Here is a 15,602-nt window from a genome sequence, read left to right as displayed (position 1 = left end):
ATTATCGAGAACTGAGGAAACTTTTTGTCAACATTGTAAGTATTAAATCATAGCGACGTAAGTGCCCGAAGAGAGAGTATTGCGATTGATATTTATCTTCCATTTGTTTATGACATCAGATATTAAAATAGATCGCGTTGCAGCATTCACGGGTGAAGAGCAAGGTTTTCTGCGTTACGCGTTGCGTAAATGGGCTGTGTACGAGCGGCACGGCGCGTGGCGAGCGCATCCGTTAGCATTTTCATCCAATTTTAATCACTAGCACGCGTTTCCATCGCGGGTTAAATGTCAAGTTTAGCGTACTCGCCTAACTGTCGCGTATTATTAATCGCGACGCGGCGCCTTCGTTGCTGACCGTCGACCCCGGCTTGATTTCGAAAGTGCAATAATTTATCGAACCTACGATCGAATTCAGGGCCATTGGATTATTAGCCGCGTCAACGAGTCGACATGTAATGCAATTAAACATCAGTCGATGTCGATTTCTTTTTACATTACGCATTCGACGAACATCTAAGTAAATGTTTGTATATGTGTATGTTGTATCAATGTTAGCAGTATTAGGATTGTTGAAGTACATCGTCTTGGAAAATTTTACGTAGGAATAACTCAGAACGATTTTATTATCAACGCTTCTCCATTTTTAATATTCTTTAAGTTTTACTTTAATTCTTATCTCAAACTGGCAAACAATGAGAAAGTAGAAAACTACAATAGATTTCAATGATACATATTAAAACGAGTGTAAAGCGTAAATAGTTTTTAATTACGATTCGAATATCATTTTTTTAAATATCTTTTTATTTTATAATATTTATAATGTTGCACACTTATGACACTTATTTTAATGTTATAAATTGTACTCTGATCTTACAACGATATCGTTGAGGCACTCAAGAAAAATTATAGTGACCAATAAAAAGATCAAGTGAAAAATGTAATTGTATTTTTTTTGTATACGGATGTCACAACCCAATCTCTAGCGAAACTAGCATGTTTATTGAAAATTTATAAGAAGCTTGGTTAAATTGAGTAGATGTTTCATTAAGCTTTAAAAATTTATTGAATTGTTTATGAGATGGAAATTTAAACATGGAATTGTTTATGAGATGTTTATGACTATGAAGTGTTTAAGTGGCGTTTAATAACACAGAGTCAAAGGATTCCATTATAGTTTTCTAAGTGTCGAAAAATGTTATTGTCAGGAGAGAGTTCATCAGGTGTCTCTAAACGTACTTCCAGTGTTATCAATAAAATTCTTTATAAAGTGTAATCATCGATAGAACTTTTCTTATAAACAGAGACAAACCCAATTTCTCACTAACAACAATTTTTACCAGGGAATCTCTCAAACTTTGTTTTTTTAAACGCAGCGATTTTTTGTTGCTTCGTCGATCTACTTTCTGACTTAATTTATCGGCGACACGTGAGGAAGAAAAATATCTCGCGTAGTACGCTATGGATATATCGACCGCCGCGAAAATAGAAACGGATATGCAGCCGCCCTATTTTGGGGCACGTAATCGATATCCGGGGGTGCGTACGGCCGCGAGAGGAATTCTCGAATCAGCTCGTTGAGAAGTTAATCGTTCTCGCGCGCCCGAGAACATGAGGCGGCTCCCGTTTCTCTCTCTCTGCGAAGAACAACCGTCGTAAAGATGAGCAATGCTGTTGTAGACCGGTAGGCGCGAGGCCATTTGTTAACCGGCCAGATACAATGTGAGAGATAATTTGACACGAGCCGGAGAAATTTCGTTCGTTGTGAAGACTCGGTTCGGCGAGGCGTACCTCATTTTTCCTATTTAGCGGATTGAGTTGTCTTGATGATATATGATACTTTTCACTAAATCAATTTAAGAAGTATTACTCTTTAACTAGTTAAGATTAAGATATCTCTACAGAAGAATTAAATTCAGAAAAAATTAATGTTACTGTTTCTTTTTACGGAAGCATTAATTAAAATATAAAATAAATTATAATTTTAAAACAATGCACACAAATAATTTTTCCTTTGAGAGATAAATCATTATACGCGTTATAATTGGCATCTTATAATAGTAAAAATTCTCTTATGAAATATATAACACATGAACCGAATAAAGCTTATTTAATTTACGATTATAATTCCCGGCTCTTGTTCACTTACTTTCTATGACACATATCTTTTAAGCACATATTTTAGACGTAAAATGCGTTTTTAAATGGTAAATTCCAAAAGTGGGCCTTATTCGGTTACGAAGTATTCAGATACTTCACTGCTGGTAGTGCTCTTTTGCTATAATAAAGTATAAGATAAAATTGTATATATGATGTAACTCTCTTTCTTATAATAGATACATTGATATCTTCGTTGTGATAAAATCAACTTCAAATTGATCGTAGAATCCGCTATTAAATTTAAGAGATCGGGGATTCTGGTGCAGTCGGTATTTGAAAGCTATCGGCTTTCCAGACATGAACGATACTATTTTAAAGAGTTCCAGGTCACCCATCCCCCACGAAAGTGTTAAAGCTTTCCCCGGGCAGTGCGCATGATTCTTATAAAAATAGATTCCCCGGTTGTGTATAAACCGATTACTCCCGAGGGAAACCATTCCTCTTCCGAGAAGAAGAAGAAGAAGAAGAAGAAGAAGAAGAAGAAAAACCGTATGACGTATTCATGATCGACAAAAAAATTCCGGATCGGCTTTTTCTTCGGATTCCTCGAGTTTGTGTGTGCGGTCGGATTCAAAAGAGAAGTGTTGATCATGCCTAACCCTTTGAACTTTCGCAACTTCTTCGGCGATAACGTGTATCGAGGTTACTTGTTTCGTAAGAGATATTGCGTCCACCCCTGAATGTCCCACATAGATCGCCCGCGACGGACAAGATATGTCTGTACGAATTAGCCAAGCGATCATCAATTCGGCTTAAATTTTATTTATTATATCATAAAGTTCTTTATGTAATCCTGTACCCTATCAATCAACGATTCGATTCGATTCGATTTAATGTCGAAAAACACTGAATCTCTACTGGCTGTTAATTATCGCTTACCTTCAGTTGCGTAGATCTATTATATGTTTATATAGTATTATGATACTATGAGAGAGATTTCTTTTGTCGTGTATTTATATATATATTATATGTATAAATGTTTAAGTATATTACGATATTGTGCGAGAGAGAAATTTCTTATATTTAATCGTGTACTACAACAACCTCGGCATTAAAAATTAATAAAAGCCTCGGTTGTGTACTAATCTGTTACAGATTATCTATTAATACGGCTTTGCCAAATGACGTCCAGGCGGTGCGACTACCGAGTGACATCACGCTCTAAAGTTATTTATTACAAACGTGAATGAAACAGTTCAGCGTGACAATCGTTGATAAGAGGGCAGCTTCGGAGCTCGAGGGTGAAGGAGGATAGGCCGTTTATGGTTGTTCCGATAACCCGCTGTACTCCAATCGCACGTGCGCGCTGGCGCGCTCTTCTCTAGATTCCTGTACCGCGTTCTCGTCGCTCCCGTTCGCGGTCGCTCTGTGTTCGCCGCGCGTTCTCGGTATGCGTGTACCATAGAGGGGGGAGGAGGGAAAAAAATGATTCGGAGACTCACGAATTTAATGAACTATGCGCGGAGTTTATCGCCGCCGGCTGACGACCGGCGGAGCTATTCTGTGCTTAATTCCTTACGGAATGCGTCGGCGACGAATTTAGCGGTATTCGCGAACGGTATTTATGCTACTTTAACGACGAGGGGTAGTAATTACAGATTCTCATAAAGAAATATTAAAATTCCATAAAACCGAGAGAATTAAGTTGAGAAACAATAAAGAGTGTATACAGGTCATATCTCAAAGCATTAACAAAAATATAAAAGTGTCATGGAATATTTTAGTTTGAGTATCTGTGTAAAATTTGAGCACAATTCACTTATCGATTTAAAAGTTATTTAATTTTTTGTTTACTCTTGGTTCTTATGTTAAATTGCGTTTTATAACATTTGTATTAATATTATATTATTTATATACTAATAAAATAATAATTTATATATTTGTATTGTATTAGATTATACTTATTTGCAAATTTAATGGAGGAAGTAGTATTTCCAATTAAATCAACATTTTTGTATACATTAGACTGAGAAAAAATTTTATTTGAATATTTGTAATGACAATTTATTAAATGTAAATAAAAATTTATTTAAAAAAAAAGTAATAGTTAAATTACATCGGTGAATCTTGTATTAAACAAATATTTATTTACATTAAATAAATTTTATCATAGCAAGTTATTCAAATAAATATTTATTAAAATCTAGTAATTTTTTCTCTCAGTGTAATAAAACTCTAATTATTGATGCAAAAATTCAATTATTTGCTTGTTTAAACATTATTTATTTAAAACTGCAGCAAAATAATTATTTTCGCTGCAAAAATCATTATAAATCAAATTTTTCATTGTTTTCTTCTTTGAAGCTAATTTCAGAGCCAAAATTTGGGCGTTTGCAACAAAAATTTTTTATTGTTAATTAAAAAAAAATAATATAATAGAAAAGCCTTTGTCTTTAATTTATAAATTTTAATAACTTTTAGCTCATATTGTATAGCCAAAATATCCATAAGAATCTCAAAGATTCTCACCCTACACAGAAAAAAATTTAGTATCAAATCAATAATCTTTGTTGCATATATAAGCAAAAATATAAAATCCTCTTGGAAAAATTTATAATCTTAAACAGACATAATTTGCTTACAAGAAAATTTTTCTCTTCATGTAAGCAAATCGTGTTTGTTTATAAATTTTTCGTAGAAAATTTATATTTTTGCATATATGTATATGAAACAATGATTGTTGATTTGATATTAATTTTTTTTCTGTGTACGATTTAAAATGATTTGCTAATGGGATTTTTTGGTAATTCATAGCAGCGCTTTGAAGCGATGACGACACAGGACCAAACGTACGTTATTCACGGAATAAAGTCATGTTTGTTTAAAGCGTTTGATTTACGTGGTGCCCCTGGATAACATTCGACACGATAGCGTCGGGACCCCATTTCGCGGAAGGCAAGGAAGATGATCGGTAACGCGGTATTGATAGTACTAATATAATAATAATATAAAAACACACACTTTTACGAGCGAAAGATCACGCGAACGAGTCTCCAGCGTGAGTTATTACAAGTGCTCTTGTTCCGTGCAGCATCCGCCACGAAACGGCTTCGAAGAATTACGTTATCGCGCGTTTATCACTCGCAATGAAGCGTTTATTCGCAGCGAAGTAAATGTTTGCGGGTAACGAAAGTAATATCAGCGAGAGCGTTAACGCGCGTTAATTATCGGACTTTGCGATTACGCCGGAATTAAGATTACGCCACGGATTACGCTGCTTGTGAGCTTCTTATGACCGCAAGCAATAAAATGAACTTAAACTGTCCCGAAAAAAATTAATGTACGATGATGCAATCGACAATGCAATCGGCAAAAGTGTAGCGTAAAATTTTAAGCCTCGGATTATCGCACGTCTTCTTTTTACGTTTTCATTTTATTTCGTTGCCAGGATGGTTGATAACTGCTAGAATTTAAGCTGACGTAATGCCGGGAATCGTAGCCGGCACCGCGGCCACGAAACAACTCGCCCCATATCATAACACGTATAATTAATTGAAGGATCATTCATCGAATTGACCGAAGCCTTTCATTCATGCCTCCAGTGGGTAATCTTAGACCTATCATTCACGGGATATCGCCCACGCCGCCGCATGAGATACGTTTACCAGCTGGAGACTCGTTGTTGAGCGCTAGAGAGAATCCCAAATCAGACTCCCATTAGACTTCCCGTCGAAATTCTCGAGAGATTCTAACGTAAAGTATTGGATTTTCAATAAGTGATATTTTTCATTTTCGAGACTCGACTTAAGGAAACTCGTGTTTACTGACTTTGTATTTCTCACAATTGATCAATATTGGATATCAATCAATTTAACACAAAAGCTAAAGTTTTAAATATTTTTATTACAACAGTCACTCATATTAATCCAAAATATTAATATGCAAAAGAGAAAGAATTTTTGTATTTTAAAAAAATATGCATTCACATACACGTGATTATTATATTATTCGAGATGAATTCGTGAATATTTCGTGAATATTTAAGGTGAAATCACATAAAGCTTAAGAATTATTTGACACAATCTTAGGCATCACGATGTCTGAAAATATCATCAGATCTAAACCGACGTGTTAGTCGCAGATACGAGTTACTTCGACATCTATCGACAGCGCCTACGTATACGTCTGTTTATATTACTATTACTCATAATGGAGACCAATGTCGCGCAACGCACGATGCAAATTAATGTTTGCAGTCGCCTTGGGAACATTATTCCACGCCTGCGGTTTGTTATACGTATAGACAATATCGTCTGCTCGTACACACTCATGACATCATACTCCGAAGCCATTTAATACGAACATGTCAGTGGCCACTGTTGACCGCCTTCCCTGCTTTCGTCCTAACGCGTGCCGCACGGAATGTGTTATGCGTGAAGAAATCACAGATGGACAGACAGATACAATTTATGTTCAATTATACGCCATACTCGAAACTTAAATATTCGACATTAATAATAGATCAGAAGCGTTCTAAGAATAAGATTTTTCGCAGGAGAAGAGAGTCAGAAGAAGCATAAAAGATAAATTATACTTTATAATTTTTTTTAACAAATATGTAGTATCTAATGAGTTTTTAATTTCGCCATCCAAAATTCGATCGAAAATCAAATTTTAGTCGTAATTAATTTTTGATAAGAATTATCAAAAAAATTATCTTTGATGAGGTAAATCTAAAGTTAGATAAATTACTTTTTAATATCTGTGAAGCCTCTATTAGAGCCGCGAATGAAAATGAATAGGCACGCATTTGAATAAATGCGATCACTTTCAATAAACGGTTGATCATACGCGGGCCGTAACAAGTGACAGCACCGCGTGATGTCATTGACAATCATCATCGCGCCTACATTGTCACTAAGCTGACGATAATAGCCACGTTCAGCCCGTTCGAAGCTAATTTGTATGTATTTTATCATGAGGTAATCCCTACATCGTTATTTTCGGTTGCAATCATAAGCAACTCTAGTCGTTTCGTGTAACCCTAAAAATAACCAGCACTTTCGGGCGATTTGAATTTCGACAAAAATAGTCGAAGGTACAAGCAAATTTAATGTTCCCGACATAGTCGTAAAACAACGGGTAATACATGCTAGTCTTAACTCCTTGCGTTTCAACCTGGTTTCAATAAATAAATTTCATATGTTTCTAAAGATAAAGAAATATCGTGCGTCTTTACTATTTTTCAAATTAAAGTAACGTAGGTAATTAACGTTTTCAGTTTTCTTTTTAATAATTGGAATATTTTTTCGTCTCAAAATTATTTAGTGTGAAAATCAAGTTTTTTCCAATTTGTAAAATTTCATAAAAATTTAAAAAATAAGATAACTCTAAAAGTTAAAATTATCTGTGTCATCTTGAATATAATATTTAGGCAAAAAAAAGAAGAAGACAAAGAAATTGAAAGTCTGAATGATTAATTCTAAAAATTATAATTATCTCCAGTAATCACGAAATCAGCTGTAATTTCAAGTGCATATTATTGGATTTACGCGATATTAGCGACGTGGGTGTAACGATGATCTCAGCTTTCAATTCTTAGACACAAACGTGTCATTGATAATTGTGAGCCGTTTATCTGCTTTCTATTTCGCGCTTATCATCCATGAGTCTGTCGCTCTAAATAAATTATACGTGACTGCATGGTATTGCAATAAGTTTGCAAATATTATTAACAAAATTATTAACAAAAAATATTGGAATTTTAATAGACTACCAAAAGTTCTAACATTTAAATACGTAATTTTTTAAATATATTATTTTGACAAATTTTTATGAAAAAATCAAGCTAAATTATTAATAAATATTGTATGTAATAAAATTCCTTTCCACTTATCTTCACGATGGCAATGCAATTTTTATAAAACATATTGCATTAATTTACTATTGTGTTTATCTCAAACTTTATTTGAATCGCGTCATCGCAAAGTGGTAGGCTAGCCCATAAGAGTCAATTACGGTCTCCAATAAATTAATTTCAAACGTGACGTCATTTGTTTGAAGTTACGCTATTGCATTAATATTGCATTAATATTGCCTGCAATAACGCATTTCAAATAAACAGCTTGAGAGCTTTAAAGCATTTCGCGCTGTGTATCTTAATTAAATTTTCATGCTTATGAGAGTAAAAGAAACGTAAAAGCGATTAACCCGCGTGTTTATGGATCATTTAATATTAATTATTGTTAATGTAATAATAGGTAATTCAAATGCTTTTAGGCTATTTTGCGACCGAATGATATCATAATGCTGTAATAAGATGCAATGACATATACCAATATGTCATCGACCGCTAATGGCTTTTCCTTTCTTCACGATGACGCATCCCATATTGTATCATCTTAACGAGCCTAGACAAATGCATCGAGATTCGAAGCTCGCTTTCAAACACGAAATACATAGCTGCCGCTAAATGTATCTTTTAAATTGCCGCCCTGTCATTTATGCTATCACATGTCATCACAAAGCGGAACAGTTAATAACAATGTGCGAACGACGTGTTTGGGTTCAATTGCGCGAAAACGTGATGTCATCTGCAGGAATGTTGAAAATGCACTGTTGTCCAATAAAGCAATTCAAGAGTTGAATTTATAACTACGATACGGGCCGCGATAACGATTTTGCGGTGTAAAATAAAACAAGTGCGCCAATTTGAATGCTAATTGCATTCGTGAATACTTTATTAAAACCATTTTTCACACATATGTGATCAATTTTGTTTTAATTTAGCCTCGTTTCATAAAACTATATACATCCGTGTTAAAAGAATGGGAAAAAGAGGTTGTAATGTGTGACGATCCCAAGATAAAATTATCGTTCGACTTCCGCGGTGTGTGAGCGCGTAGGTGAAAAACTGTTTTACATATTCCGCGGCGTGATCTTTTTTCAATGCGGACACATTTTGGGAAACCACGCGTAGCGATATGTTATATTTCGAAATGCTGAATCGACGCGGTGGGTGTAAGTTTATGATGCAGACAAAGCCTGTATTATTCAGCTTGACTCGAGTCTTTCCTTAACTAACCATTGACGTCCGATCAACCATCGTGAAAGAAATATATCCATAAGTATCGACGTTGACAAATAATACGTTAGCGTATTAAAGCTTCTATTGTCCCCTCTTAAATTTCGATGACAGACTTAAACGATAAAATATGTATCAAATGCATGTGTCTAAATGCTGTGTGCTTTCTTTCGGCGCATAAATCATTTCATCATAAAACCGTTTTGTTCTAGTTTCTGACCTCGAGTTATACGAGAGTACTTAGAAGTGGACGCACACGCGAGAAGACAGATGTTAGCTCGCCCAAACGCTCGCTCTCCGTCATTCGTCTGCAAAACGAATACTTGATCCGGGCTACGCATCATCCCACAATGCTTGTCTCTTTTAGAAGAACAACAGGAAAGCTTTATCGTTATCGCGGCAACGACATGCAAGACTCTCTTCCTACAGCTCATCGTCAACCTACATATTTGCGGTTCGCTTCTGTGACTTATTTCGTAATATTGCCACTTGCAATAAATATCTTCGTATTATCGCATTAAATACTTCTCTACAAGGTTACGCAAGTTGTACTTTACGTCAAGCTATTAATTTCACGAGCATAAAAATAACTGTAAGCGTTCTTTTCAATTCGTCCTGTGTAACTAATTATAAACTTCGCAGACTGTTTCTTTTTATACGGATCATTGTCAAATATTTCATTTTGGTTATTTAACGTTTCTGTATGTTTTCACGCGTAACATTAACATAATGTAAATCGTACAATCAAGTTTAATAATTTCGTGAATAAGACAAGCGATGTACATGTTGACTTTTATTGAATAATTTAGTAATAAAAACCTACGCAAGTGTGAATCTCCGTGTTCTTGCGTCGCGTCAGCTCAAAGAGAAATGACTATTAGCTAAAGCTACAATTCGGACGTGTTAGAACAAGATAATATCGAAGATTCCTTCAAACTTTTGGACGTTCGAAGTAGAAAAGAACGCTGAGTAGGTGTAGATGAAATTGTTTGCGTAGCGCCATTATTTACAAAAAATATTTATATAAACGAATAATAGAGATAAAGACATCAATGTAAAGAAGATACCATCATAGAAATGTATAACAGTTATGTCTATATTTTATCTATTTCCTTATGATATAATTATGTTATTAAGAATGTTTTGATTACACAATATCAGTTAAAGTTATTAAAATTTAAAAATTGCAAGCTTCTTAGGTTTCTTCTTTTTTTTCTTAATTAACGATAACAAATTTTGATCGCAAATTACCAATTTTGAAAATTAAATAATGCAAAAAATAAAACAACGGAAATTTTGACTTACAATGACGTGTACGCAGCAAAAATAATCGTTTTATGGTAGTTTTAGATGAGTAATTTTTAAAACAAGTGGATTTAAAAGAATTTTTGCATGAATATTTATAAAAGTTTTACATGTAAAAAAACTGGATTTAATTCATAATACTATTTCCTCATTAAATTTACAAGTACTAAAAAAATACAATTTTACATAAAAATCAAGAACAAACAAAAAATTAATTTTTTAAATCAATAAGAAAAGAATTGTGCTCAAATTTTATACAGATACTCAAACATAGTAGTAAAACAATATATGAAATTTCTGTATTTTTGAAAATGCTTTGAGATGTGACATTCGTAGAATGATTGATATTATATTGATTAAAATCCTAAAATTTTTAGCCATTCAATATAACAGATAATTATATATTTATAAATAATTATAAATATATTTAGAATATTTAAATAAAAAATTCTCATTAAAGCAAAAATTTTAGGATTTTAATTTATTTTAATTATAAATATAGCAGCTTCTTGTCAATACCCTCTATTTGTTATGTATTTCTTAACCTGCACAAAATTTCGTTGTGACATATATTAGCTGGAATGTTGGGTAAGGGGACGATTCAGCCCACTACGAAGCGGATTCTCACGATTTTGAATGACTTTGGTACAATGGTACGAATGACCAGTCCGAGAACATACATAAAAACGCGGATCTATGCCAACTATACCGGGCAATGCCTTTTCGCTCTCTCCCTATTGTGCCGAAAATTTTCTTTCATGTTTTCCACAACGAATACGTCCTCTGTTCGGGCGTCGAAATCGCCTACGTATCTTTCTACCGGGTGACTTCAATGACATGGACAAATATAACTCGTTTTTGTGCCAATTATGCAAATTAACATAACAATACATGTATATGTTATTACGCACATATCCAATACAAAAATTTATTAACTTGAGCAGAAAAATATTACTTGTATAAGAATAATAAATACAAACTATGGAAAATATTTCAATTATTTACGAATACATATATTATCATAATTAAATGAGTCTCACATCATTCATATTAGTGATAAAAGAAGAGATCTTAATTTCTTTTTCTCAAAATATTTTCCCCACAATTCCATATAATCGACCAAGAAGTATACACACTCTTAGTTGATTGTATGAAACAAATTGATCATGAGTCTAACAATTTTCTCGATGAATACGCACTTTAAGATTTAGCTGGAAAGATATTGACGTTTCGCGGAAAGTAAAGTCGGAATGGTGGAGCGTACTCTATGATCGGCATGTGGATACATACGCATCGTCATCGATTAACTGAAATGCCGTAACGTCTATTTTGCAACGAGATTATACTGAATAGCTGTAGTTTCAGGCTCTCGGATTACACGGCGCCCGGAGTCATGCTGATGAGCGCTTTCCACGCGGGTCTCTTACGTTACTATCGGCTTCACGCCCGATTTAATCATCCGTTACACATCGCTCGGTCTTCTCTCCCCCATCGCAATGATCGCTATACGAACCGGTTTAATACCACGAAATTTTGTGTTAGCTAATTGCGCGTTGTGCGCATAACGGAATCACATTGCATTCGTCATCTGCCTCCCGCGGAGTTCTATTTAGTTCTCGGGATTAATTTGTTTTGATTGCGAGAAACAAACCTTGGACTGATTCCTCAGTAATTTCTTCGTAAATGTTTCTTTCATATAAATAGACATAACGTTTTAAGCAAAATTATATTAATATTTAAGTTTATTATAAATTATTAGAAAATAAAAAATAGTAAATATTTATTAAAAATATGTCTAGCAATTGTGCTTTTAATATATATTATAAAATATATTATTAAACGGAAAAAGCAGACAAATACTTTTTTTAAAAATTTTTTAATAATTAATCTATGCGTAGTATATTATAAAATTTTAAACAGCGATATAATGCAAAATTGATATAAAAAGCTCCAATTTTTTAAATCGTATAGTTGAATCGAGATGTTGCGAACAGTTACGATCAATGTCTCAAATCATCATAAATTTAGCGTAATTTAATAATGTCTCACAGCATAAAAAGAAATTCGAATTTTGAATATTTTTCGCTCCAATAAGCATGAACAATATATGCCAAGTCCGTAACGATCCGTTCAAAGATAGAAAGTAACAATTCTCTCTCCGGTGCTTTGTTAAGTTTACGATCTAAATTTTTTTTTTGTTTCTATCACTCTAATTATTCTTTTTCTTTTATATATATATATAAAAGAAAAAGAATAATTAGAGTGATAGAAACAAAAAAAAAATTTTAACATAGTAATATATACATACATACATACATACATACATACATACATATATATATATATATATATATATATATATGTATGTATGTATGTATGTATGTATGTATGTATGTATATATTACTATGTTAAAATATCGAGAATGAATTAATTATAACTCGGATTCTATCTTAATACAATTAAATATCCACCATTTAAATTTGATTCGTTTAATATTAAAAATTGTTTTATCAAGATAAATTAAGAATTAAGCGGTTATAAGAATATAATAATAAATCAAAGTCTTACATACCAAAGATATGTTATTAAATAATAATTATAAATTGGATATCACAAAACATTTTATCATCTGTTAAAAATAATGAAAGCAAAGTATTTATAATTCACTAGTGCAATTAAATGAAGGTCGGTAATATTAATCTGAGAACACAAATTTCGGATTGATAAGTCAAATTGCGGCTGAAGGTATAATTAGTCAGGTGGACGATTGATGATCGGGATCGAGATAATATCGTTTCGGAGTTGAATAGACGGGCAATGGGCCATGCACGAGAGAATATACGAGTATGAGATTAATCCCATCTCGAGCGAATATTTATGTTACGGTACAACGGCAGGTCAGCCGATTGGTGTTTAAAGCACTCGTCTGGTGTTCCCACGCATTGTCCGGCTGGCACGAGAGGCCGGAATTAGGCTCCGTAGAACCTACCTAAGAGCGATAGAAATTGCCCCAGATGTGGAACGATATCAAACTATTCCTCTGGCATGTCGTCGCGCCATCCGCTACGTTAGCAAAACACACCCACATTCGTTAACATTGGAATGCCCGAGAGTTGGTGACTGCATAGGAAAATAGTGTCCTATTTTATGAATGAAATGGAAACGAGAGAGGAAGACTTGATTTGCAGTTAATGAAAAACTTGGAGATTTCAAAATAAGAAAGAAAATTTTGACAATATTAAAAGTATCAAAATACAAAATAAAATTTTACGTCGTTAATTAACACATTCTTTTTCAATTATCAATTTATTTTATAATTTCTTTCTAAAACTGAGAAAATTTAGCGAATATAAAACCATATTTAATGTATTGTTTAAATAAATAATTAAAATATTAATTATATTAATTTCTAATTTAATAAAGAAAGATTTTTTTAACAATTTTTTAAATACTGTTTTATAATAAACTAAAAAAAAGAAATACAATCATCTTTTGTAAAAAATTTAACATTCAGCAATTCGAATGTTAAGTAGTAAAGTTCATCCAAGGATAGAGCGGATGAGGGTCAATCTGGGTCAAAAGTAAACGAGATGCGGTTATAATTTTAGCGGTACTTGTGTTTTACGATTTACCAAAAATAGAAGGTTGACAAAATAGCATTTGCTTCAACTTAGAAATGATTTCTACACAAATTTATCATGTACCTCAGAGTACGTGCCTTTGATAGCGACAACCAATTTTCGCGCTTATGAATCATCTCGCCAGATGGTAGGAAGTAGAAATGGAACATAAATTAATAAAGACGGCTATAGCTATAACTTATACTCTCTATAAGAGTAATAAGCAGAATATCGAGAAAAATAATGAGACGCCAAAAAGAAACAAGCATTAAAAAGAAAATATTTCTTTAGTAAACTTGCTATTTAACATTCCAAGGTTATTGACTTTGGTATCAGAACCCCGAAATCCAAAATGGCGGTTCCAACATGGCCGACCAAAATGCACAAAGCAGTCGGAGGCGTGTGGTGATTCTGTTTGGAAGATTAATGCCTCTGGCAGTAAGGAAGATAATTGTTTTTTAAGGAAATATGGATGTACCAAGTCACGATTAAAAAAAAAAAACACTTTCGGTAAAAATATCATTTGAGATTTCCGTTGAAGAGAAATATTGAACATGAGAAATGATCACGCTTACTACAATAGACAGCTGATCTCCATGAGAGATGGTTATCGCAATTACGTAATCACCATATCCTCGGGTTCGTTTCGATTATGACTACGACCGCATATATTGATGACTCTGAAAGCAACGGTAATTCGATCAAATCATAAAAATGTGCCGCGTGGAAATTTGTCACGACGTAATCTTTAGTGCACGCTCAACTTCCGGTTCTCCAATTCGCACGGACTTCGAACCTTGACGTTTGATCCCACCATCGAGCTTATCGCGCGCCATCCACCTGACTCAATCGTCTTTAGTGATCTGCCACCCCCCCTTAGCATTCGTGTCGATGTCGCGTTCATTCCCCGCGCCGGACCATCGCTCGATCGTAACTCCTATCATCCCCGCGAAGACAGGACCTCGGCATTTGGCCGAGAGGGTTACCACGTCGCAAGCACGAATCCGCGATATCGTATGATGCTCGATACATTTCAAGGACGTTTCGCACTCACCACAGCCTCGGCGATCGGTATCCACGTGGCGGCGTGCACCAGTAGGGCAAGGACGCAGGTGATTCGCAGGACGAACGGGACCGGCCGCGAGATGCCGCGGCTCGCGTCGCCGATGATTTTTGACGTCGCCGCGGCCCTGGGCCGCATCGTGCTGGCCTGGGGTTCTCCACCGCCGCCTCCGCCTCCTCCTCTTCCTTCACCTCCTCCTCCTCCTCCTCCTCTTCTTCTCGTCTACCTTTTCGATCAAACCTGTGATCCTGCGAACGGTCCGAGGGATGACGGTCCCTCACCTCCGGTCCTTCCTTCGTTCGCTTCTCGTGGACCCCCGAGAGAGTGCGGTGCCCCGGAATCGTTCGTCTCGTTCGTCTCAGCAGCGACGACGTGCGGCTCGGCAGTATCGCGTTGAAACCGCGTCGCTGAGCTCGTCGTCGGCCAGCCTGT

At 34.7% G+C, this 15,602-nt stretch overlaps 1 protein-coding gene across 1 annotated transcript in view; it reads right to left on the bottom strand.

Moving 5' to 3' along the window:
- LOC105197227 (collagen alpha-5(IV) chain) overlaps window positions 1–15,308 on the bottom strand; it is a 59,671-nt gene extending 44,363 nt beyond the window's left edge. Inside the window, exon 1 of the mRNA XM_011163519.3 lies at window positions 15,162–15,308. Within this exon, the coding sequence (XP_011161821.1) occupies window positions 15,162–15,308 (147 nt within the window). The remainder of the gene's footprint in view (window positions 1–15,161) is intronic.
- Window positions 15,309–15,602: the final 294 nt, after the last annotated feature.

Source organism: Solenopsis invicta, chromosome 3 (assembly GCF_016802725.1).
Source record: "Solenopsis invicta isolate M01_SB chromosome 3, UNIL_Sinv_3.0, whole genome shotgun sequence".
NCBI lineage: Eukaryota > Metazoa > Arthropoda > Insecta > Hymenoptera > Formicidae > Solenopsis > Solenopsis invicta.
The sequence above is the reverse complement of the archived record's forward strand: the minus strand, read 5'-3'. Positions and strand labels throughout refer to the sequence as shown.